The sequence below is a fragment of the Notothenia coriiceps genome, unplaced genomic scaffold, assembly GCF_000735185.1.
Source record: "Notothenia coriiceps isolate Sejong01 unplaced genomic scaffold, NC01 NC01_scaffold00014629, whole genome shotgun sequence".
In the NCBI taxonomy this organism is placed as follows: Eukaryota; Metazoa; Chordata; class Actinopteri; order Perciformes; family Nototheniidae; genus Notothenia; species Notothenia coriiceps.
This window is the reverse complement of record NW_011347330.1, coordinates 59,139-83,316: the sequence shown is the minus strand read 5'-3', so window position 1 is coordinate 83,316 and position 24,178 is coordinate 59,139. Positions and strand designations below refer to the sequence as shown.

Here is a 24,178-nt window from a genome sequence, read left to right as displayed (position 1 = left end):
TGGAGCTGGTCAGACTGGCTGTGTGAAGTCACGGGACTCTCTTGCTTGAGAGGACTTCAGTGGGAACGTCTGTTGGTAACGCGATGCTTAATCGTTCATTTAGCAGGCAGTAAATACTGAGCATTTGTACATGTAGGAGGCAGCACTTTTCAAACACAGCCCATCTATTCTAATCAATAAAAACTGATTTTAGGAAGTCACCAACCGTTTCTGGCAGAGGTACCTCCAGCTGCGTCCCAGCAGGAGCCATTACAGCAAGAAGAGTGTCTCGACTGAAGGCATTGCAGATGTCTTCATGCGTGACAAATTTATAAGTGGAGAGGTGTTAAGTAAACAGAAGCAGGATTACTTATGGGAGGAAAATAGAGACAATAAACTAGAAAAACCAGACTGTGAGCTTTGTGCACGTCAGGATTAGCCTAACTGTGAATTCACAAGAGACGGACAATAGCAAATATCTTGACAATCCTCCGTTTATAAAATGTTCTTAAAAAGCAAACTATGGTAAAACAGATCAAGTAAAAGTGTGTTTTCCTCTCAAATGAATAAATGTGGCCTCAGGAGGGCTAGCTTTGGGAACTACAGAGAGACACACATATTCAAGATCACAAAGAAAAAGTCTAATTTACACTTAATATGTTCAGTCCAATCGTAAGGTGCATTTTAGAGTAACTGATGTAAATACATGTACAAGCAAAGAAACTTCCAGATGGCATAAAAGGATATGTGCTGGTGATGGGATCGTGGTTGAGATGTGTCATGTTCTCCTCGAGCCATGCCTTCTGGAGGTCCAGCTCTTTCTCTTGGGCCTCCAGCTCAGAGATTTGGGCCTTCAAAACCTTCAGCTGCTCCAACACCTCCTGAGTTTGGCTGCCTGAGTTCTCTCCCCTGGATGTAGAGAAGAAATCATGTGGTAGCACAGCACAAGCACAGCAACGAGTCATATGTTAGTGATGGTTTTCTCCATATATTAAGGCTTGAGTGGCTTGGACTGTGAGCCGTAGGGTCGCTGGTTCAAGTCCCCGAACAGACCTAAATATGGAATGTGGACTGCTACTTGGAGAGGTCCCAGTTCACCTCCTGCCCTGCCGTGGTGCCCTTGAGCAAGGCACCGGACACCCCCCCCTCACTCTCATTGCTCCCCGGGCGCTGTGCAATAGCTGCCCACTGCTCCTAGTACTAGACTCCTGGTACTAGGATGGGTTAAATGCAGAGAACACATTTCACTGTGTGCTCTGCATGTGTGACCATTAAAGAGGGTTCAATCCCTCCCATTCTAATCTTATAATTAGATTTGCTTTCTAAAAACACGGATGTCAATGTAATGCCTAAAGGTGGAAGATGATACTTTTCATGCACAGTAGCATAGAAGTGCAATAAAATGTTTCACTTTGACAACATTCATTTATGAAAACATATCGAAGGCAATTGCTTATCAGTAAGAAAGTGAATATTTGACAGATTTGAACATAAAAAATAGTTTTTTCAAACCTCCACTGGATTATGTTCTTGTTTTTCTTCTCAATCAACCCGACTCCTTCCAGTACGTTGGTAATGTCATATATCCTCCTCTTCTGTTTCACTGCCAAGCTGTCTGCAGCCTGTCAATTCAGACATTTCAATAAAGAGTCTTACAGAGTGGCAGCTTAATATTGTTGACAAGATACATCACAGATACATTTACCAGGCTTTAACAGGACACCCACAATCTGGGTGGTAAACATGTATTGATTTGAAAAGAGAGAGACTCAAACAACGGCGGCAAATGAATGATTTGGCAAATTAAGCTGCACAAACAGAAATAAAACCACTTGGCAGAAGAGGACAGTTATACAATAGCAGAGGAGGAAGGAGGAGGGAAAGGGTCTGAGGAGCCCGCTGTGTAAACATTACACAGCTTTGGCGCGCAAGAAGGAGGGAAAACTACCTATTTGTGTGATGATAAGAAAGTAGATATGTGGAAGATACTTCAGTGGGGTCTCGCAAAGATTCATCCACAAGGCCTATCACAAACTTTATGTTTTAGTGGAAGGGTTTTCTAGCTGATAGCAGACTGCCATGAGAAAACCGAACATTTTAAGAGATGTTAGGAAGGATACTTTCAGAACAATATGTAACTGCAACTACTGTATCAATTTTTCTCCACCTCAATTAATCTTCTGATCATCTTTCCAATTACTGTTTAGTGTATAAACTGGTTTCTTTGAGTGCAAGGCGACAAACATACATTTACTAATGTCACATGCTGTATCAGATTTGTACATTCAAAGAGAACAAAAAAGGTTGAGTTTTAAGGTGTTCCAAAAACTTTGGGAACCAGTTCAGACTTGTGTCCAACTGTTGTCTGTGACACCAAAGATGGTGTAATCTAACATTAGAGTCAAAGTCAAAAGCTGTTATTTTCAGTAGAGTTGGATTAAAAATAAGCAAAAAGACATTTCATACTGATTAGATTAGACTTATTCCATTCAGGTTATACTAAAAGAGGATCCATATTAAATGTAGTTAAATGGATATGCCTACTTCAGAGGGGAGATTTAAGCAGTGGTGGAAGAAGTACTCAGATCTTATACTTAGGTAGAAGTACTAATACTGCAGTGTATACATACTCAGTTGCAAGTAAAAGTCCTGCATTCAAAATGTTACTTAAGTAAATGTACAAAAGTTATGCAGCCAAAAATACTTAAGTGCCAAAAGTAAAAGTACTCATTATCCAAAGTGGGCTTTTTCCGAATAATACATATATTATCACGGGTTTATAATAAGTGATGCATTAATGACTTTCTGTACTGCCAGGTATATCCATCCATAATAGTACATCAAAGTGTATTAGGTCATTTAACTTTTGTATTAATATAATAAACTTGCTAAAGTAACTCGTAACTAATGTTGTGAAAAATGTGTAATTATTAAACATTAAAAGATTTATTTCCAAAATGTAGTGGAGTATTAGTATAAAGTAGCATAAAATGAAAATACTCAAGTAAAGTAGTACAAGTACCTCAAACATGTACCTAAGTACTTGAATAAATGCACTTAGTTACTTTACACCACTGAATGACACATTAAAGTATTACAAAAAATGAATTAAAATTAGCACAAAATACACATTTAAGACTCAATTCAAAAGAGGATCTATATTTAAATATAGTTTAATGAGACTGCCTCCCGATTTAAAGTTGGTTTTCTTTGAAGTTAGATATAAGTCATCCGAGAAATAAATAATATTCAGACCCCTAGCCCTACTTTAACTTAAAAAGTGACAGTATTAAGATGGTTTATCTTAATAAACGTTAATAATGTAACTCCAAACTAGCTTCACAGAAACCCTATGTAAACAGTTGTTCCTGCGTGTGAGTTGGTGTTACTGAACCCACCAACAAGGAGCTAATGGCGGCTAGCCAGACCACCTGTTAAGTAAATCAATGCACCTGACCAGCCCCGTTTGTGACTGACAGCCCTTTGTTCCCAGGTGGCACACGGGTTAGTCCCCCCGAAAACCACAGAGAAACAGCCACCTTGAGCCTGCTCTCCTCTCCGTTTCACTGACCACTTTCAAATCCAGCACGCCATCCTTCGCTTCTTGAAGCAGACTGACAAACTTCATCGTGAGGAGCCCCAAACTTTTCTCGTGGCGACTCGGTGTCGAGCGAACAGTCTCCGTCACCTCTAACTCCATCTTCCTTCTGTAAAATACTTCGTTTTAAAGTCAAGCGTCTATTTTTTAACTACCAATAACAACCATTTCTGTCCAAAAAAGCGTCTGTTAAAATAAACTCGACTGGTCGACGGCTGGCCAGTACCTGTTGGATTTTTAAATCAACGGACGTTACGTTAGGCTACTGTTGCCATGGCAACCGCTGTCCTGCTCGCGACTCGCAACACCCCTCCTCGACCAGAAATTGGCCCAACCCCCTCCGACCAATCAATCCTCATCAATGTGTATGGACGCCGAGAAGAGTCAAAAATAAATAATAAAGTAAAGCCAGACATACTAACGCATGGTTAAGTATCTCGTACTTCTTACACTGCAACTTCCATTAAATTTGACACAAGCTGACTTTCAGAACACAAAAGCTATCATTCACAGCATATATAACTTGAGTACATTTTAACCTAAAGTTTAGTGTGTTCTCCTGTATGCTTACTGGACTGTTAAAGGGTTTTGCTTTTTATAGATTTATTGTATACACATCTGTAACTTCAACAAAGTAAACCCAGATAAATATGTCCATTCTTAATACTCACACTTTAATTACACACCCTTACCATGATTACAATTCAGGGTTTCTCTAGGTTTGCAATTAGCTGTATATCTATTTAGTTTAATGTAAGTGCACAACACAACAACATAGATTACGTAGTACTAGCGGAAATGTTCTTTAATAAAAAGAAAGAATATACTCAAGAAAGAATTTATTAGATAAATCATGATATACTAAAATACATAAATAACTTAACATAAAAAACACGTGTTTAAATTCAAAAGCTGCCATGGCGGTAAAGAGGTCACATGTCATGTGTTAAAAGTCTTTAAGTACACTTGTGAGACGTTTCATTTTCTCTTCCATAATTCTTTTGGTGGTTTCCGTCTCTTCCAGGAGCTGACGCATCTCCTCCTCTACATCATATACCTGAGGAGGACACAGATATACAACTTTTCTTAAATTGTTCAACATGAGGTTCTCATACAAACTATCCTACTGTCTATATTTTACCTTCTGATTGGCTTGTTCAATCTTCTTCTGCTTATCATTTGCAAGTCGTAGCAGCTCAGCTTGATGAGAGGCTTGACCAGACTCTAGCTGTCGACGAAATGCATCATCCACACAGTGTAATTTATCTACTGCAGCTCTGCAAGACAGACAACAGATAAAACATGTTACAAAAGGAACTAAGAGGATGTTGTCCTAACTGCCTTGTCAGGATATTTTAGGATGGACGGTACCAGAAAAGAAACACTGACAAACAAACATATGTTTTATTTTAAATGACATAAGTTACATGCTCTTTATCAAAGGCACTAAGACACCCTGATCATAATTTCACTTTATGCCTAACATGTAAATACAATGAATAGTCTTCAGAGTTCTCTATCTTTGGGTTTTAGGAGAATGATGGAAGAGCCATGTATTTAAGAAATACTGCTAACCGGCCCAGAAATGTCCAAGTGAGATAAAGTATGGTCCTTTAAGGCAGGGGTATCAAACTACATTTCATCGCGGACCACATCAGTATTATGGTTGCACTCAAAGGGCCGGTTGTAACTATATAAATATACATATATAAATATATAATATCCATAAAATAATGTATTATATTACATTATTGCCTCTGCATTGGATCACTATCGGATAGGGTAATAACTTCATGATTAACTACGTCTGAAAGTTTTATTTATTTTTATTTAACCTTTATTTAACCAGATAAAAAGCATTGAGATAAAATCTCATTTACAATGCTGACCTGGCCAAGAAGGCAGCAACGTTGAAAGCAGAAGTCCAGGGCAAATAATTGCAAGTCTCTTCAGTGTGCATGTCACAAAATGAGATGCATTGTGGGACATGTAGTTTATGGGCAACCTGCTTCTGTAAAGTGGCATGTGACCATATAATAAACTTATTATATTCTTTGCAAGCCCTTGCGGGGCCACATAAAATGAAGTTGCGAGCCGGATTTGGCCCCCGGGCCTTGAGTTTGACACCCCTGCTTTAAGGCTTTAGATGAAAGCAATTAAACTGCTTTCTTGACAGTGTTAAACTGCCTCTCCTCCAGGATTAAAGAAAGCAGAATGGCTGTCCTTACCTGTCCACAGCAGGTGGATTGGACCAACATGTGCACATCATACATATGGAAATACAGAGTCAAAACTGTATTATAAGTTTTGACTGCTTTTAAAATTATTCTTGTGACTGATTTCATGCAGGCTAATGGTATTTCTACAAAAGAGATGCAAATACAGCTAAAATAAGCTCATTTGATCAAATATAATGAACTTTTACTTGATAAATACACGTCATATTTCTCTCATGTAATCGATCATACTTTTGTGCTTCGATTGCTCTATCTCTTTCTTCCAGCAGCAAGCGTTCCTTGGAATCAAAGCTCTCCTTCATGCTCTTCACCTGGCTCTCCAACCGAGTCAGCAGGTCGGCCTTCGCCTGCCACTTCTTACTGGAATCACTAATAAAAGAATAGATACACATATATCCATGTCAGTATATTGTACATAAAGTGTCTTAATATGTGCGTGATGGGATGCTTGCCTGTAAACTCTTTTGATCTCCTCAAGCTTTGCGTCCTTGTCCTCCAGCTGCTGTTTGAGCTCCTCCTTGCGCAGGCTCAAATGCTCGATCCGCTCCTTCAGCTCCGCCTGCTCAGATGTCTCCTCCTCCAGCTGCTTCTGGAACCTCTTCTGGGCCTGGACCGCCTCATCGCGCAGCCTGCGGGTCTGATCATCGCGCTCCTGCAGAGACTAGATAGCAGGAAGGCAGAGGAGGAAGAGAAAGGGCTTAAGCGTGTCTCAAGAAAACAAATACGGCAGATAAGTTTACACAAATGCACACACAAGCTCACGTCTATGGATGTTCCAGGTTCTCATGTGATGGACCAAGGTTTTGGTTTTAGAACAACTCAGTGATTTCAATATTAAAAGTACCTCTTTGAGTCTGCGGATGGTCTCTGTCTGGTCATCAATGATTTTGGTTTTGATTTTTAGGGCATCAGTGTCTCTCTCGTTCAGTTTCTTCTGACTCTCCAGCTCAGCGCCCAGCACCTCTAACCTGGCCTCCAGGCGTCCACGATCCTGAGACAAGGATGCTCCTAGTATAGAGAAACACATACAATTGTAAATCAGATCTCATCTATAAAACTTTACTTTAACATCTATTATCATTATGTATCTTTTAGATCCCTTTTCTTTTCCTTATTTGAGTGCATTTTATTGCCTATATGAAGAATTATTTTCCGTCGTAGCATTTTCTACAGTGTACATTTACCATGCCCTGCCTGAGTGTGTTTCTCCCACAGAACCACTAGATGACAGACTTTACTTGATACAGATGAAATAAAACATCAGCACATGTAGTATTTAACCAAACAGCTCAAATGTCCTTCATACTGACTCTTAAGTTAACATTTAGGAGTGACTCACTCTGCCTATGACCAATTGGAGAGAGTTGGACTCAAGTGACCTGTACTCATGTTTGAATGTGTGCCATGCACTATAAGGCTCATTCAGAGTCACCATCATGTGCTGGACGTCTCCCACCTTGCTGAGCGAGCTCCTGGCCCCAGATCCTCCTCTCGGCTCTGAGGCCGTCGATCACAGACTCCTGAGCTGTGAGCTGAGACAACAGTCGTCCCTTGTCTTTCTTAAGCAGCTCGAGCTGCAGGCTGAGACGCCGGTCCTGCTCTGCCTCTGCTTCTAAGGAATGCAGACGGCTCTGGCAGAGGGACGGACAGAGACGGACAGTATTAATGATCAACGGCCATCTGTCATGGCTGACAGATGGAAAGGCAGCTGGACGCTCCAGTGTTCATGCTGAAGGCTCCTGAGGGCTCAGGCTGGACAATCTGTGGCCAGGCAATGACTGATGACCATAACAGGACATCTCTGTTTTAAATGATTTATTTCTGAAAAACCTGATCAGATAATGAATTTCCTTTTTTAACATTAATATACTTTCTTACAGTCAGAAATATAACAAACAACAAATTCAAATATTAGCAAAAAACAGAAACAAAAAAGGTCATGGTTATATGTGTTCATTATTGAAGAAGGGTGTATACAAATATCTTGAGATTTATATATCAGTTAGTCCACTAGCATGTGCACTGTGTCATAAATCATCCATTTGTTCAATTTCACTAAAACAACTTTCTCTCTCACTAAATGCTTTTTCCCATTGTATAAATCTCTCTATATCATTTATTTGCTATATATTGGCTCATTCAGTCTTATATTAATTTATTCTCATTGTGTTCTTACTTGTAAACATTACTATGTTGATCAAATATCGATCATTATCAGGGACATTTATAACTTCAAGGTACCTGATGCTGCATTCCATAGGTAATGCATATCCCAGAATACCTTGTGAAATGTGCATTTTACCCATAATGAGTATTATTGATGATATTTTGGTTTACTTCTCTATTACTACATATCACATCAACATGATTGTTGTTGACCAGTGTTTTTAACGATGTATATAAGGTGTAATGAAGTAGTAGGTTAGATGATCCTTTTCTTATCCCCGGATGTATCTGTCTGTATCTTTACTTCAGCGCAGTACCTTCAGAGCAGTGACAGCTTCTCTCTTGGCTTTGATGAGATCAGTGATGCGGTTCTTCTGTTCTTTGACCATGGCTGTGAGCTCCTGCACCAGAGAGGCTGATTTCTTCTCCCTCTGCTGGGACTGGGCCAGGGTCGCCTTGAGCCCCAGCAGCTCTGCAGTCATCTGATCACAAGCGTCCTTTACCTGCAGAAGCAGAGCAGGGAAGGGGGACAGAATGTGAGTGAGAAGTCTAGGAGTTCAACAGATTGAAGCATTACCTGACTCTACATTTGTTTCAATCAATACCACATTCGGACAGAAAAGGTTCTTTAAAGAAAGCTATTTCGTTTTTAAAGTAGGAGTTTACATTTAGCTGGCAATCTGTATCTCATTCAGACTTTTCTAAAGGTCAAATATAGTACACTTTAAGATCAGATTTTCTGCAGAATGTATGAATGATACCTGTAACCATAACGAGAACATTGATTAATATCCAATCCTTTTGTACAGCTTTCTCCCTTTGGCAATCACAGTCTACTTGTCCAGATTCACATGACCCTAATTCAATCTCAGCTTTCATCATTGGGCTGAAATTCCAGGGGGTCAATTCCAGTTCAGTCATTTTACTTTTACTAGACCCAGTAATCATTGATCAGCTAAGTCTGTATTTTGGCAGACCTCAGAGAAGCGACCAGCCTCGATGGTCAGCGCCATGCGAAACTCGTCCTCCAGAGCTGCGTACAGTTTCCTCCCCTCTTCTAGTTTCCCCTGCAGCTCCAGCACCCTGTGGCCATGCCTCTCTTCCACTGGTGCAACCTCTTTAGCCACCGCCTCTCGGAAATCTGCCCCGCCGGGCTGCAACCGCAAATCCAGTTGTTTTCTGTGAGAAAACGTGAAAAAGGATTGTACAGTTGATAAGACCTCTTTTTATAAAGGTTAGGAGGGCCTTAAGACAAACAGGAAAGCCTGCACTTTGAAATGTGTGTAATTTAAATTGTGTACGTAAAATAAATGTAATAATATTCTGAAATACAGAAGGTTGAGCACTCAACAATTTGGAAAGAGAAAAGTTTCAATGATCAACTGACATGTGCCGACACTCTTGGCGTTAGGTGTATATCCACTGACTAATATTTAAATGTGTTGTTATTAAAAATCTTTCATTTAGGTTTAACACATTTCTTTAGTACCGTTATTAAAACAAACCCTCTTTAATACCCCAACAACTTGATTCTTAAAGGATAAATTCACTGTTTCCAAGTCTATTATACAAAACACTGTTCTTTTATGGTAAAACTATTTGTACTCAAAAGGCTGTAAATTTGAAAGATGTCCTTTTGATTTGTCTCGTTAAATATTCATGTTAAAATTGAAAAGGCATTTTATTGAAACGCAGATTTGTATATTGGCAGGAAATGTGGTATTCATACACTTACAGGAAGAAGTTGATTAAGAATATTGATTTTCATCCCATAACACTGTTGATATTAAGCAACACATGACCCCGTCCATGTGTTTCAGAGTAAGGTCCTCCAGGTGTACCTGTGCTCCTGCTCCCTGGCCGCCAGCAGCTCATGCAGCTGCTGCAGTTTGTCTTTGTGCTGACGCACTGCCGCTCTCAGGATGTCCGACTCTCTCTTCAGAGCTCCTGCCTTGTTCTCCAGCTCCTGGTGCCGCTTCATCTGAGGAGGGTCAGCAAGTTTTAAATCAATGCTGTCAGAGCTCTACTGAAGCCTTACTCTTACTATTGAGTGATCACAGATCAGAGGGAGTTACCGTAGTAACCATGTTCAGGGATAGGGAACAGAAATAGCATGATATCACAAACCTGCCAGCTCAAAGCACAATTTGACAGTCAAGTACTATTTAAAACTTAGCCAAGACTGTAACCGCAACAACAGATATAATTAGTATTTTGAATGCTTCAGAGAACTACAACAAGGGTTTTGTGTGCTGTTTTGTTTGTTTCATGTATCTATGACATTTTGGGGTGTTGTCATGGCGATTTTTTTTATATAAAAAATTGTTATTTTTAAGTGAGTAAAGTATTATTGTACGTCGAGGTACTGCTGTTTGAAATGTAGCCATAAACAATGTACAGTATATTGGACTCTGCACCTGCAACAGCCAATGCTCCACTCTGCTTGCTCCAGAGTGAATTTGCACTATACTGTAAGTTTCAATAGTTTGGGGGTTTCTTCGACCCACTTCCTGTACCTCCTCAGCCTGCTGGCGAGCCCTGAGAGCGTCTCCCTGGGAGATGCTCTCCTCCAGTCTGCGCAGTGCAGTCTTGTGCTGCTCTTCACTGCTGCGGGCCTGCTCCAGCTGCCGGCTCTGGGACTGACTCCTCCCCTCCAGCTCCTCCACCCGAGCCTGCAGTTCAGATCGCCCCGATCGCTCCTTCAGCAACAATTCTTTCAGTCTATTCGGGGAGAAAACAAGACAAGAGTGTACAAAAGCAGCAGGTGAACTATGTTTTTACTGCATATAGAGACTGATATAGGCAACCGCACAATGTTGTGATGCGCTTGATTGTCCCTAGTGTTTTATCGCCTGCTGTTAAAATGTGATAGCCTCTGAAATTGAAGAAATCTGCCAGAACAGCATAGTCAAAAATGTTAGGGAGAGAAAACTGAAAAATAGTGTAAATGAGAAAAGAAAGAAATATAAATACAAAAGGGCAGTCTGTTGAAAAGGAAAAAGAATGGAGAGAACTAGCTTGGCTTAGTATTCAGGACACCTATGAAGACTGCACAAGCACCTACAGTTGCTCCGTCTTTAAATTAGCCTTGATGAGTCATTTCACTGTAATCTGTCTCCTGATGAGAAAGGGAGTAAACAGTATCAGGCGTGTTCACTGTCATTACAAAGTGACAGTGAAGATTGATTCATGTAATAGAGCTGACATACGCTTGTCAACAGGCCTCTAATTACAACCATAAAGCAGATTTATCTAGGCAGGGTGGGACGCAAGCAAGAACAGTGCATAGAATAGTTACACCAGGCTCTCACATGTAGGAGTTTTCATTATAGATACAGGGTTCATACACTTTTTCACCGATGATTTTCAATGACTTCTCCATGACCTTTACCTAATTTTCCAAGACCAAAAAAATTACTCTTTCTCAGCGGTACCAATGAAAATTGTTTATTTTAACATGGAACAGGAAAAGCTTCAGGCTAAAGCAACTGTAGACTAGAGGGCGTGATTGTAAAAATCTCTCACCAGCAAAATACCTCGACAGTTGAATGCCATTACGTTTCATTACTATACGATACAGTATGTATTATCATTATAGTATTACTATTTTGGAGATTAGCTAAAATATAAATTATATTTGATGCAACTTTAGTTACATTTCCATGACTTTTCCAAAACTTTGAGAAAAATATTCTTTTCCATAACTTTTCCAGGGCCTGGAATTTGCATTTTGAATTTCCATGACTTTTCCAGGTTTTTAATGACCATAAGAACCCTATAGATAACTGTACCTTCTGGAATGTAAGTATATCTAGGTGGGGAAAGGATCTTTATTCTCAATAGCTTCATTGTTGCAGACACCTGCAGGCATACTAAGGAATAGCAGGGAGTACCAAAGCATTGTACTGCTGCAGTGCTGTTTAAGCAACCTAAAGTCCAACCTTAAAAAAATCTATATCCGTTGCAGTTTATGCTAAATGTAGAATATTTTGACCACAGTTCTTTCTGATGCGTACTGAAGCTGTTATCTATGCTCTCTACAAAGAAACCAGACTCCTTCGACAAAAACAGTCATTACTACTAGCACAAAACGAGTTGGCTTGTCTATCACTCAATCAGTTATTCTGGTACGCCCAGGAGGTAATGTTTTTGTCTTAGTTTGTCTTCATCAGTAAAACCTTTAACCTGATTTTCCTGAAACTTGGAAGAAGGGTATAGACTGGGCCACGGAAGATCCTATTTCATTTTAAGAGCAGGGCTTATTCAAGGAGCGAATACAGAAAATTCCCTTTTGTTAACATTGGAAAATAGGGCAAAGGTTTTAAAAAGGGTGAGGCGGGCCTCCAGGGGGCTTCAACCAGCTTCAAGTGGGGCCTATTAAATGGATTCGAAGTTCTAACATTGATTTTCAAAAGAAAGATCACATAAAATAGCTTAAACGCGTTTGGTCTGACAAAAAGGTGAAAAGGGTACATTTTATAAATAATGAACCCTTAAACTGATAGTGAACTGAGATGTCTCTTTAGGTGGCTAACATAGATTTTGCTGCAGTGCTTAGTTCCTGTGCTGGTACGGTCTGGTTCTCCGAATGATTGCTGTGATGATTACCTTCTACCTTAGGAAATATGGTTAAGTACCTCATTCAACTTCAAAACATCTAAACTATCCCTTTAAGATTTTGGAATAATGGAGTGCAAAGTGTTTGCTTGATTTCGTAAGAAGCTACGGGACAATGAGAGAGAGGATATTAAGTGGCGGGATGGATACTCATTGTTCAAGAATGAGACAGGCAGCGGGCATTGGTCTCAGGAGAGACAATAGAAAAGATGAAGAGGGCGGAAATAGATGAGAATCCATTATGCGTGACAACTCAAATCCACAGAGACACGTTTAATTATCCCTTTTCATCATGATATCTGCTTTAGAGCTGCTGCACCGTTTGTTTGCAAACATCTGTGCGTCCATCCAGTTTCCCTCTTACCTGTCCGTGGTGTGCAGGGCCATGCTCTGCAGGTCTTTTTCCTCGCTGACTTTTGTCTGCAGGCACTTTAGATCCTCGGTGAGTTTCCTCGCAGCCTGCTCAGCCTTCCAACGCCTCTCCCTTTCCTGGTCACGCTCTTCCACAATAGTCTGACCAATGGACATAAACAAAAACACACATGGGTTCAATTCAGAGGTCAAATTTCATGCATTTGTGCGGTTTGCATATATGTGTGATAGGGCTGCACGATTTGGGAAAATAATCTAATTGCGATTTTTCTGACAGATATTGTGATTCGATTTGCGATATTTGTTTTTAAGCGACCCAACGGAAGTTTATTGTAAAATGCGACCATATCTCCAGCTAGAAAGGTCGTATCAACGTGCACCCCCGCAGCCAGAGCTACGAGTGAAAGAACTAAACTTACATGAAACTTCCGTTGGGTTGCTTTAAAGTCAAGCTTCAGTTTAAGATTCACCCTGTAACAGAAACATGTGATGGAGCATTACTAACCTGACTCAGATGGTTCACCAAACCATCGAGGAAAGCTCCATTGGAAGCCATTTGGAAAAGGGCAGGCACTTTCAAAAATACTTGGCAGGTGATTGGATCAATCTGTCTATCACCTTCTATCATGAGCCACTTCTGATTGGTTAACAATGGCTGGTACATGTGGAGCACAGCACTTCTGATTGGTGTGGATGACTGACACACAAGAAGAAAATAATAATTGATAATGATTTGATAATCGATTAATCGTTCAGCCCTAATGTGTGACAATTAAAGAGGGTTTCATCCCTTCGATTCTATATCAAGGGTATGAGCAATAAATGTCAATGTTATCAGTACGTTGCTATGGACAATACTGATAAGAAAGAAGAACTCCACTCCAAGTCTGTTTACAGGTGTACTCAAATTTATTTCAGTGATCTAGTTTTTATTTCACGCTGTTTTACTTCTACTATTACGTTTTTTATAGCTTCGAAAGCTTTCTAATTTATCTTTAATTTATTGCATGAATTGGTCTCAGTGTGTTAAATAGTTTTAGTCTTTTTGGATGTTTTCATGCTCTGTACTTTTTCTGTCTTATTTTCACTCGTCAGTCTTCTGTCGAGCACTTTGAACTGCACTTACCAGTAAGAGCGGTTTGATTGATTGAAACTACATATGTGTTTTATTAAACATCTGTAGATCGACGAGCCACAGCGGGAAATCTGATCAATTGCCTCAATTGATGTAACTTGGAGTTAAAGCATTTTTTTGATCAGATCTCTGTAGCCCACTCCTCATCTCTGCTTGAGGCTAGCATTAGCGGCTACTAGCATAACACACTAAAAAATCTGACATAACTGTTGGCGGTCAAGCTGCATTGTGGGTAATGTAGTCATCAGGTTTTAACATAAAAGTAGAATGTGTGGAAAACTGAATATGTTTGCTTACTATCTATCCTATCTATTGCATACATGGTTTGATTTTCATCCAGACAGTTGTTGGTCTCCGGGAGTTATAAGTATGCGTTAAATAATATATCATGGACGTATCCTTGGAAACACTGGGATGTGGTTTTCTAAAATGAAAAAATAGAATTACCTTTGAAAGGGCAAAAAGTTGAAGAAAGATGTTAATGTTGTTTTGTTATGTCTTTGTTTCGTTTTTTGAATCTTTTATTCTGTTCCTGAATGTGCATGTTATTGTGTAATAGCTTTCTGTCAAGAAAAGAAACCGAAAACAAGTATTCTTTCACAGCGGTGCGGGTACAAACACTCAGAGGATGTTTACATCCCTATTCTGCGAAGTCATAACCTCATTCATCCAATAAGAAATAAACTGCCTTCAGACGGCAGCATCTCCGTGCCGTACCCTGTAGGTTTCCTCCTCTTCAGTGGACTTGGTCTTCACATCGCCTGAGGCCTTCGCAGCTCTCACAGCTCCCCTCCTCATCGGCCCAGCTGCGTCTTTCCCTCCTGCCCCACCAGTCTTCCTTCTGAGACCCTCTGCAGACTTTGAACTCCTCTGTTTATGATTCTCCTGATCGCTACACATAAAACAAATCACAGATATTGTAAAATGGATTATAAAAAGCCCTCTAGCTAATGTCTGGCTCAATAAAGGTCAAAGCAGACAACCTTCTCACTTTTATAGGAAGGTAAAGTTTGAACAACTTTGAATTTAATCTGGTGATAACATTTTAAAATCACCTTGCCCTTAAGGACAGTTGGGCACTTACTTAAGTGAAATAACTGAATACTGAGCACGTGTCAGCAGCGGCTGATGAAGCAAGATGAGGGGGTAGACCATAAAAGCATGGCCGTTAATCATGGCAGTGAGATGACAGTTGTAATTTCTACCAGAGAGGAGGAAGTTTACCACAGCGCTTAGAGAAGAAAAGGTATCAGCACCATCCAGCTTAAAAAGGAAATTCTAAATCCTAAGATACCTGGTGATATGTGATACATGAATTTAATTGATTATCTTTAATCAAAGGTTATTGTCTAATAGAGCTTAAAATTAAGTTTTGATGATAAATGTAGTTAACTGAAGCAATTCATTACTTGCTATACTGAGCGAGAAAGCTGAGTTCTTGTGTTTTTGAGCACTACCTCCAGTCTACTGAGAGTAACACCTAAGGTCTTCCTTGCATCCAACTACGTCAAACGATTCTGCTGGAAGCATAAAGAACACTTTGCAGCAGGAGAACTCAGCTTTCTCACACAATACATGTATGCCCCGCACTGAAATATGTATTGTTCAATGGACTACCATAACCATGCACTGATTGGACATCAACATAAAAGTGTTCCTTTTAATAAAGAGATCTTAGTAATTCTGGGCTTTGTGTGGATGACAGTAAACCACTATTAAAGAATCAGGGAGTACATGTCAACCAGGCCACAAAACAAATGATTTTCATTACAGAGTAGTGAACCTGAAAGCTGAAACGTCTGTTTTGTAAGCAGCTGCAGAATCACCTGTCTGATCTTCGGCCCTTGGTTTCTTTGGAGGTCGTTCTTGATGTAATGCTGCTTCGATGTTTGGGGATCCTGGTGCGCCTCCTGTTTTCCCTCCCGCTGTCACACTCACTCTCTGAAGTGCGATCTGTGTCCCTCTTGGCTTTCCGTGCTGTCGCCACAGTACAGCTACTAGATTTGCCACCTGTAGGGACCTGAGTAAACATCACACAAATACTCATTATATGTGTCTGGATGAAAACAAACATCGTCTACATCAGGGGTGTCAAACTCAATTTCATCGCGGGCCACATTAGCATTATAGTTGCACTCAACGGGCCGGTTGTAACTTTAAGACTATATAAAAATACATATATACATATTTAATATATTTAAAATAATGTATTATATTACATTATTGCCTCTGCATTGGATTATTAGCGGATAGGGTAATAACTACATAATTAACTACATCTGAAAGCAGAAGTCTAGGGCAAATAATTGCAAGTCTCTTCCCTGCACATGTCACAAAAAGATTTAAAAAGAAAAGCCAAATTATGGAAAAAAAGTCAAACTCAAAAAAAGGAAGTGACATTTTGAAAAAAAAGTAACATTTTGAAAAAAATCAAATTCTAAGAAAAAAGTCTAATTTGATATGCATTGTGGGACATGTAGTTTATGGGCAACGTGCTTCTGTAAATCGGCATGTAACCATATAATAAACATATTATATTCTTTGCAAGCTCTTGTGGGGCCACAGAAAATGAAATCACGGGCCGGATTTGGCCCCCGGGCCTTGAGTTTGACACCCCTGGTCTACATGTGAAAAAAACATGTNAAAACAAGGAGGGGAGCACTTAACACATGTCTACACAGACATCCACTCAAAGTCAACAATTTTTCTGAAGAATGTGCTGACATGGGGGTTTAAATTGCTATGCCTCTTTTTGGCTTTCTAGCCCTTCTCAGGATTAATGCCCAGGAAGCACCTGAAAACACTAAGCCAAGACAACAATTTCAATTTTACATAGATTTATATGTTGCATCGTTTATTTTAAGGCACATGCAGCGGTGCCCCTCTCAATTTAAGTAAAACCTGCACCAAAGAAAGAAATTAGTATTTAAAGCCAAGCAAGAGCGATAAAAGCAAGAAAATCCCTTAATTTGTTGTGTTATCACAGAGGATGGTCTGAATACAGTATTTTACTGTGAAATAATACAGTAACATGTTGTGAAGTCCTGGTAATCATTTATCCTGTACATTCACAGTAATTAACTGTGCCTGTATTGATTTCAATGTGAAATTCTAAATTACAGTGTTATATTGTGAACATTACAGGTAAAGACTGTAAAGTGGTAAAACAGTAATTTATTGTAAAATATTACAGCTAAATATTGTGAAATCATGGTAATATTTTACAGTGCGGTCAAAAATGCTTGCCATAGGAAATGAATGGTTAACCCTAGATGATGTTCATCCATCAAATAGTACACACCCACAAATCGACTGCCATGTTGTTTTTTGGAATACATTTTCAGTGTTCTTTGTATATTCACTGCAGTTACATGTATAAACCAGTAGTCTCAGACATTGTTTAGAGCAGGGGTGTCAAACTCAATTTCATCGCGGGCCACATTAGCATTATGGTTGCACTCAACGGGCCGGTTGTAACTTTAAGACTATATAAAAATACATATATAAATATTTAATATATATAAAATAATGTATTATATTGCATAATTGCCTCTGCGTTGGATTATTATGGGATAGGGTAATAACTACATAATTAACTACGTCTGAAAGAAGAAGTCTAGGGCAAATAATTTCAAGTCTCTTCAGAGCGCATGTCACAAAATGATTTAAAAAGAAAAGCCAAATTCTGGAAAAAAGTAACATTTTGAAAAAAAGTCCAATTTGAGATGCATTGTGGGAGATGTAGTTTATGGGCAACGTGCTTCTGTAAATGGGCATGTAACCGTATAATAAACATATTATATTCTTTGCAAGCTCTTGTGGGGCCACAGACAATGAAGTCACAGGCCGGATTTGGCCCCCGGGCCTTGAGTTTGACACCCCTGGTTTAGAGCTTAAAAGAGTGGTAAATAAAACATGGTGGTAATTAATGGTTTTTGTGTTAACGGAAAAGCAGTTAAAACAGACCGGCAAAAGACACCAAAGTAAGAGGGAGAAACAAACACAACAGGAGGGTAAAAGAAATGAAGGAAATGCAGTTTTATTCCATTAATTCTCGCACCGAATGCATTTAAATCCATTGTAATTCAATATGTTTCTATTTGCAGCTTCAAATCCACTACGACAAGCAGCTTGGCAACTTGATCGTTCATGTCCTGCAGGCCAGAAACCTCGCTGCGCGGGACAACAATGGCTACTCCGACCCGTTTGTTAAAGTGTATCTCCTTCCAGGGAGAGGGTGAGTCAAGGGTTTGGAACCTGCAGTCACACCTAAAGTAGTTCAGAACAGGAACATCAGTTTAGGATATGAACGAGAAAGATGTTTTTCCTTGTGTTAATCTAGAGAGAAATGTGTAAGATGTGACATAGTCTATTTCAGTCACTGTACCTGCTAAAATAAGCCCAGTGATATACAGGCTATAAAGGCAGCCAGTTTGTAAAGCTCAAACCTAATTTCCATTCATTTTAAAATCGATTTACTATTGATTTTGGCTTACCATGACATCTTTCAATGTACAGCACATGACCTTTCTTTGGTATCAATTCCAAAACACATAAACACTGCACATCATCACATATGTTTTTATTATGTATCCAGGGATGTAATGTGATATGAACTCCTTATGATGGGACTCATCGGCCCTTGACACAAACGTTATTTCAAATATATTAGGTGTGTTCTTGAGTTGACGTCGCCCATGTTAATACGAGTTCTACTGTAGGTGTAAGTGCAGTCAAAATCAATAGCTCTCATATTTACTTGCAATACGATCCACACATCCCATAAGTCTAGGGCTCCTGTTCTCACTGTGATTGCGCTGTAATGTAATTGACTCTCCCACCTTCTCTGCTGTTCGAGCTCCCCGGAGAGAGGCTTTTTTCCTGGGATCGTTTCAGATAAAAGCAATAATGTTCAGCTGTGGGCTTTGCAGCCGCCACTCAGAAATTGCACTGTGGGTTTTAAACAGAGTAAGGATTACTTTAAAGGGACTGGTAGAGTGATACGCACAAGCTGTACATACGCCCTTCTGAGAGTGTTGTAGAAATACACACTTAGTCTCATGTGAGCCAACACTTGTGTATATGCTATATGTGTGCATACATGGACAAGATCACAGCTTTTAAGTTGCATCACAGATATCCTGGCAAAGATATGGAGCTGCTGCAATGAAACAGGTGGTTTTATAGAGGGAAATGGTTGTTTTGGCAAAAGTAATACACATTAACAGTGTCTATAAAGTTGGCATTATGGTTCTCCAGGCTGCGCGGGTCTCGTTCAAACACGTTTGCATGTGTATTTAAAACCTGTATCACGCCAGCAAACCTCAATGAAGTCAGTTAACATAGAAGTAATCATGAAATGGAATCATAGTTCACCCCTGAACAGTGTAAACAAACCACTTTATCCAAGAAAGTACATTACAATGCAGTCTGAAAGAATAAATGTGTATCCCCTTTCAATTTTACCAGGAAAGTAGTAATGTCTCCATTGTAACCGAGGTTATTAGACATGATCTAAAGTCTTTGAAAAGTAAAATACTTCAGTAGGGCAGAGACATAATTTTTCACCATACACATTTTGGATGAATACTACTTTTAACTTGACACGGTAATGTTTAGTAAACTCACACAAGATACTTTTGGCTAACAAAGTACGGAAACATAAAGTACATTTGATTTAGTTTTTACATACTAACCAACCAATCAGAATCGGTTTATTACCAAGTAGGTTTACACGAGGACTTTGCTTTGGTATGAGTGGTGCATACAAAGACACGGAAGGAAGAATACAGAGCAAAAAATAGTACTATAATAAAAGCTATTTTAGGATTATTATAAAATAAAATATTACAAATACTATTTTCAAAGTGGAGAGCAGTACAGATTTAAAAGGAGGTAGTGTGGAGCAGAAATGTGCAACATGTTGTTCAGGATTTACAATATTAAAAAGAACAAGATAGTGTTCTCATGATGTGCATACAGTATCTCTGAATTGAGTACACAAGGCAAAGATTATTAAAATGCTTCCACTTTCCACAGTTTCATGAGCAGCAGATCTCCATTATGGTTGCCAGTGGATGCGTCACATCACACAACTCATAACACGACAGCACACACTCAATCCCCCTCTGCAGCACACCACAGACCCCCGCTCTCGCCCCCTTTTCTAAACACAACTTCTAAATCATACACTTAACCTAAATCTACATTCCCTCCCCACATACACGCGGACACTCTCTGACCCCCCCCCCCACCTCTGACTATTGTTTCTGTATGTTGTTCTCTATATTTAATGCATGCTGGACCCTCTCAGTCAGGTCATGGTTGTCCAGAACGCCAGGTATGTGACTTGACCATTTTGATACTTTTGGTTCTGTTTTGAGATTTGGTGGTCATTTTGGTGAAGGTAACAACACATCCAAATTGTTTTCTAACTAATCTGAAGCTTTTGGATACAAATCAGTTCAACTAACTCCCTTAAATTGTGCATTTTCCACTCACCTTAAAGCAAGGAGTTGAATCCCTTAATATTAACATCTTCCCATTTATTTAACATAACATAAATAAACGTATGATCCAAGCTAACTTCTGCGTGTTCCTGGTCTGTCCTTGTTCCCAACCATTGTAATTTGATATCCAAACATTGACCCCTTTAGTTTGTCCTTGTTTTGTGAATAAAACCATCAGTAATGTCCTAAACCGTGCCATGACATCGTCCTGTACCCTTGATGCCCTGCCACATTCAATACACACTCCATTGTTTTCCTATGCAGTCCTTATTCATCCCATTATTTTCCAATATACATGAGATTGTCCTTGTCTCTACCAAACTAACTCTTACAGACTTACTAATATCCTACAATCTTATATTAAACCCTACACACTGCAAAAAAACATCCATTGAACAAGTCATTTATTTTACTCCAGTGGGTCTGATAAAAAAAAAAGAGTTTATCCTCGAAAATAATTAGTCAGTAGAGTCAGATTATGCTTTTGTTTCTTTTGAGGATAAAATTGTGTTACTAGTGGCACCAAACAAGAAAAAGATTCAAGCTCTCTCTACCATACTGGCATACAGTTTCACTTGTTTTAGGACTTCTACATTTTATGAGACTAAATGACTTGATTGACATCAAAATGGACTTTTTTGCAGCGCGCCCTGACATCATACCTGCCTTTCATGCACGTAGGCTCATACATTGTTGTCGTCCGAACAATGTGCATCACCTTCATTCTCTCCCTTCTTCTGTCTACATTGTGCCCGGTGTATTGTGGTGGTTTCACTCTCCTGTAGGGCTCCGGCATGTTTCTGACCGAGTGTGTCTTGTTGTGATGTGTTCCCTCAGTGCTGAAAACAAGAGGAGGTCCAAACACGCAGGCAAGAGTCTCAACCCCGAGTGGAACCAGACTGTCATCTATAAAAACATCCACCTGGAGCAAGTATGTCATCATACCAGTCAATGTTCAGGAAGTCATGGTGCAGAATAAGTTGTAAAAACACAAAATGACACAGCATTTTTGTACTGACTTTATCTTAAATTCAATGTTTTTTTGAAATGCCACAAAGATTATTACTGTATGTGCAAGAATCAAAGATCAAATGCCAAACTCCCATTTGCTAAATATAACATCTCTGCCTCACTGTAGTATGCTTTGTATACCTCAATATTCAGTGAAGGCATAAAAAGAGACCTCACATTAGGCCAAGTTTTATATAAAAATGATAAAATCACATTATCTGTGCTGGCATGCTGACTAGCATTGCGGCCTTTGGTTTGAGTAGAGCAGATGGATATGCCATTGGGATTTAATTAAATCATGTTGGATCCCATTTTAGATTCATTGGACCCATATCAATCACAGTCAATTCTGGACTTCTGCTATCTGTTTTTTTTTTTGCTTCTGAATGTCCAGTCCCACTTTAAGCCCAGATCATATGTTCTTTCTCCAAGGTACATTTTGTCAGCCAGGAAAGCTTTTCATTAACTTTATATGTGTGTGTATCAGCTGAGGAAGAAGACGCTGGAAGTGAGCGTGTGGGACTACGACAAGTGCTCCTCTAATGACTTCTTAGGAGAGGTAAACCTGTTTTCACTCTATCTTCAGTTCATTTTTGCACCATGGTGTAGGCACATGTCCATTAACCTGCCGAGTTTGTTCCCAGGTTCTTATCGACCTGTCCAACACAGTCCAGCTGGACAACGTCCCGCAGTGGCACCCCCTGAAGGAGCAGAGCGAGGGGGACCACCACCGCCGCTCCCACTCAGGACAGAGCCGCCACTCCTCCTCTAAATCCTCCTCCCAGCACTCCTCCCCTAAAACCACCGTCTCCGAACACGACAATCAGGATTCTCCCAAATCATCTGTCATCAAGAGCCGAAGCCACGGGATATTTCCAGATCCGGCCAAGGGTAGGACGCGATGAAATTCCTTCAGCTGCTTGACCTTATCACCCCCTAACAACCGTCTGTACTCCTCTAGTACTGCTACCTCTCTCTGCTTCTACTCTCTTCTTGTCACTTCTTCTCTCGCCTGTCCTCCCACTATCTCTGTATCTACTTTCTGTCCACCTGTTTCTCTCTTGCAGTCTTTTTTTCCACTAGCACCTTCCTATGCCCATTTATGCACACCCATCATAGCTTTAGCTTCATGCTTTTTTGCTTTCCCATGGTCTGTATTCTTGGTTGCCATGATGTCACCCAGCTCAGAGGCCTAGCCTTAGCTCCCCTCTATCTCTCCCTTAACACAGAGAGCAGCATGGCCGTGGAAGGTTTTGAATGCTCCCCTAATTTAGAGAGATAACCATCAAATTTAATGAGGCTGTTTGAAGAGCATAGACTTACAGTTACCATGCTGGGCTACCTTCCCCAGCTACTTATTCACCACAGGTGTGAATAAAAAGTAAACCTCTAACTTCTCTAAAGTAAAAGGTAGTTTTTTTTGGTAATTTGGTGAATCTGGTTGTTTTAGACACGCAGGTGCCAACTCTCGAGAAATCTCACAGTAGCCCTGGCACATCGAAGCCTTCCCCGTCCGAGGGCCAGAGCCAAAGGCACGGACACAGGGAACACTCTCGCTCGCACGGCGCTTCACACTCCAGCAAAAGTGCCACGCGGCACCACCATCAGGACAGCGGCACTGGAAGCGGTGGAGGCGCTGCCATAGCAACAGCCGCTGCCTCGCAGCAGCCACAGCAGCAGCCGCTGCCGCCGCAACGCCTCCAACCAAGTAAACCAAGACGCAAATAAAGCCTACGCAGCATGGCCTCCTCGCACTCATCCACCTTCTGTTATTTTACTTTGTTCCTTCAGTTTCCTTTTCTGTTTTCGGTTTCCCTCACCCTTAACACAAGTCTGGTCCTCTCCCACGTCGTACTCACAGTGTGTCCACCTCTCACCGCTTCTCTGCTGTGTGTACTCACAAGTGTGTGGAGCAAGCACCTCACCTGTACTGTAGCACATCTGACCTTCCTAAGTTTGACCCTTTTTAATTAACCCAAAAAGGCGTAATGGTTGCTAATCGAGGCCAATTCTACCTACTTAAAAAAGTAAACAGGCTAAATCCTTATTTATCTAATGCTCTTTTAAATATAAAAATAAATAGGTTTAAACATTTGTTTTTGTTTTGAAGGGTGATTGAAATACTCTTTAATCTTGACATAGGATGAGCAGAAGCATGACAGTCATAAAAAAAATGAAATCTAAAGTAGATTAGCAGGACATGATCTAAAGGCAAATCTGAGCATTTTGTCGTAGCACAAAGACATCTCAAGCTCCCTCAAAAATACTGAAAAAATGATAGACTTTGTGGGAAAAGTTCAATTATTGGAGTAGAGTTTCCACTTCCAAGAGAGTTTATATCACCACTAACTAAGCAGGGATATATTTTGGATGCATTGATCCAAGGAGTAAAACTGAAGAAAGTCCCAATCCCAGCCCCTCCCCAAACTATCATTAACCTCTTTTGGTAGTCTTTTGTTTGGTTTTGAATTGATCCCTTTCTCTGAACAAACATCAACCAGCTCCTCCACTGAGATGGCTGTGCATGCAGTCCGCTAACCCCCCCCCCCCTTTT

At 40.1% G+C, this 24,178-nt stretch overlaps 3 protein-coding genes across 3 annotated transcripts; 1 reads left to right on the top strand and 2 right to left on the bottom strand.

Annotated features, from left to right (window-relative positions):
• Positions 1 to 205: 205 nt before the first annotated feature.
• Positions 206 to 3,865, bottom strand: LOC104948584 (transcription factor E2F5-like; the record flags this gene model as incomplete). Its single annotated transcript, XM_010774784.1, has 4 exons — positions 3,551 to 3,865; positions 1,492 to 1,601; positions 727 to 888; positions 206 to 314 (listed from the first exon to the last, which is right to left on the bottom strand). Coding segments are annotated over exons 1-4 (510 nt in total), but the record flags the coding sequence as incomplete, so codon positions are not given.
• A 499-nt stretch (positions 3,866 to 4,364) lies between these two features.
• lrrcc1 (leucine rich repeat and coiled-coil centrosomal protein 1) lies at positions 4,365 to 16,178 on the bottom strand. Its single transcript, XM_010774783.1, has 13 exons — positions 15,931 to 16,178; positions 14,822 to 14,996; positions 12,962 to 13,110; positions 10,497 to 10,701; positions 9,822 to 9,961; positions 8,958 to 9,159; positions 8,298 to 8,483; positions 7,271 to 7,445; positions 6,659 to 6,822; positions 6,267 to 6,475; positions 6,046 to 6,183; positions 4,719 to 4,854; positions 4,365 to 4,634 (listed from the first exon to the last, which is right to left on the bottom strand). The coding sequence occupies exons 1-13, from the start codon at positions 16,176 to 16,178 to the stop codon at positions 4,524 to 4,526; spliced, it is 2,238 nt and encodes a 745-aa protein (XP_010773085.1). The 3' UTR covers positions 4,365 to 4,523.
• A 1,841-nt stretch (positions 16,179 to 18,019) lies between these two features.
• LOC104948582 (protein piccolo-like) lies at positions 18,020 to 24,172 on the top strand. The gene is made up of 7 exons (XM_010774782.1): positions 18,020 to 18,025; positions 18,211 to 18,341; positions 20,418 to 20,444; positions 21,451 to 21,544; positions 22,112 to 22,183; positions 22,269 to 22,515; positions 23,075 to 24,172. The coding sequence occupies exons 1-7, from the start codon at positions 18,020 to 18,022 to the stop codon at positions 23,350 to 23,352; spliced, it is 855 nt and encodes a 284-aa protein (XP_010773084.1). The 3' UTR covers positions 23,353 to 24,172.
• Positions 24,173 to 24,178: the final 6 nt, after the last annotated feature.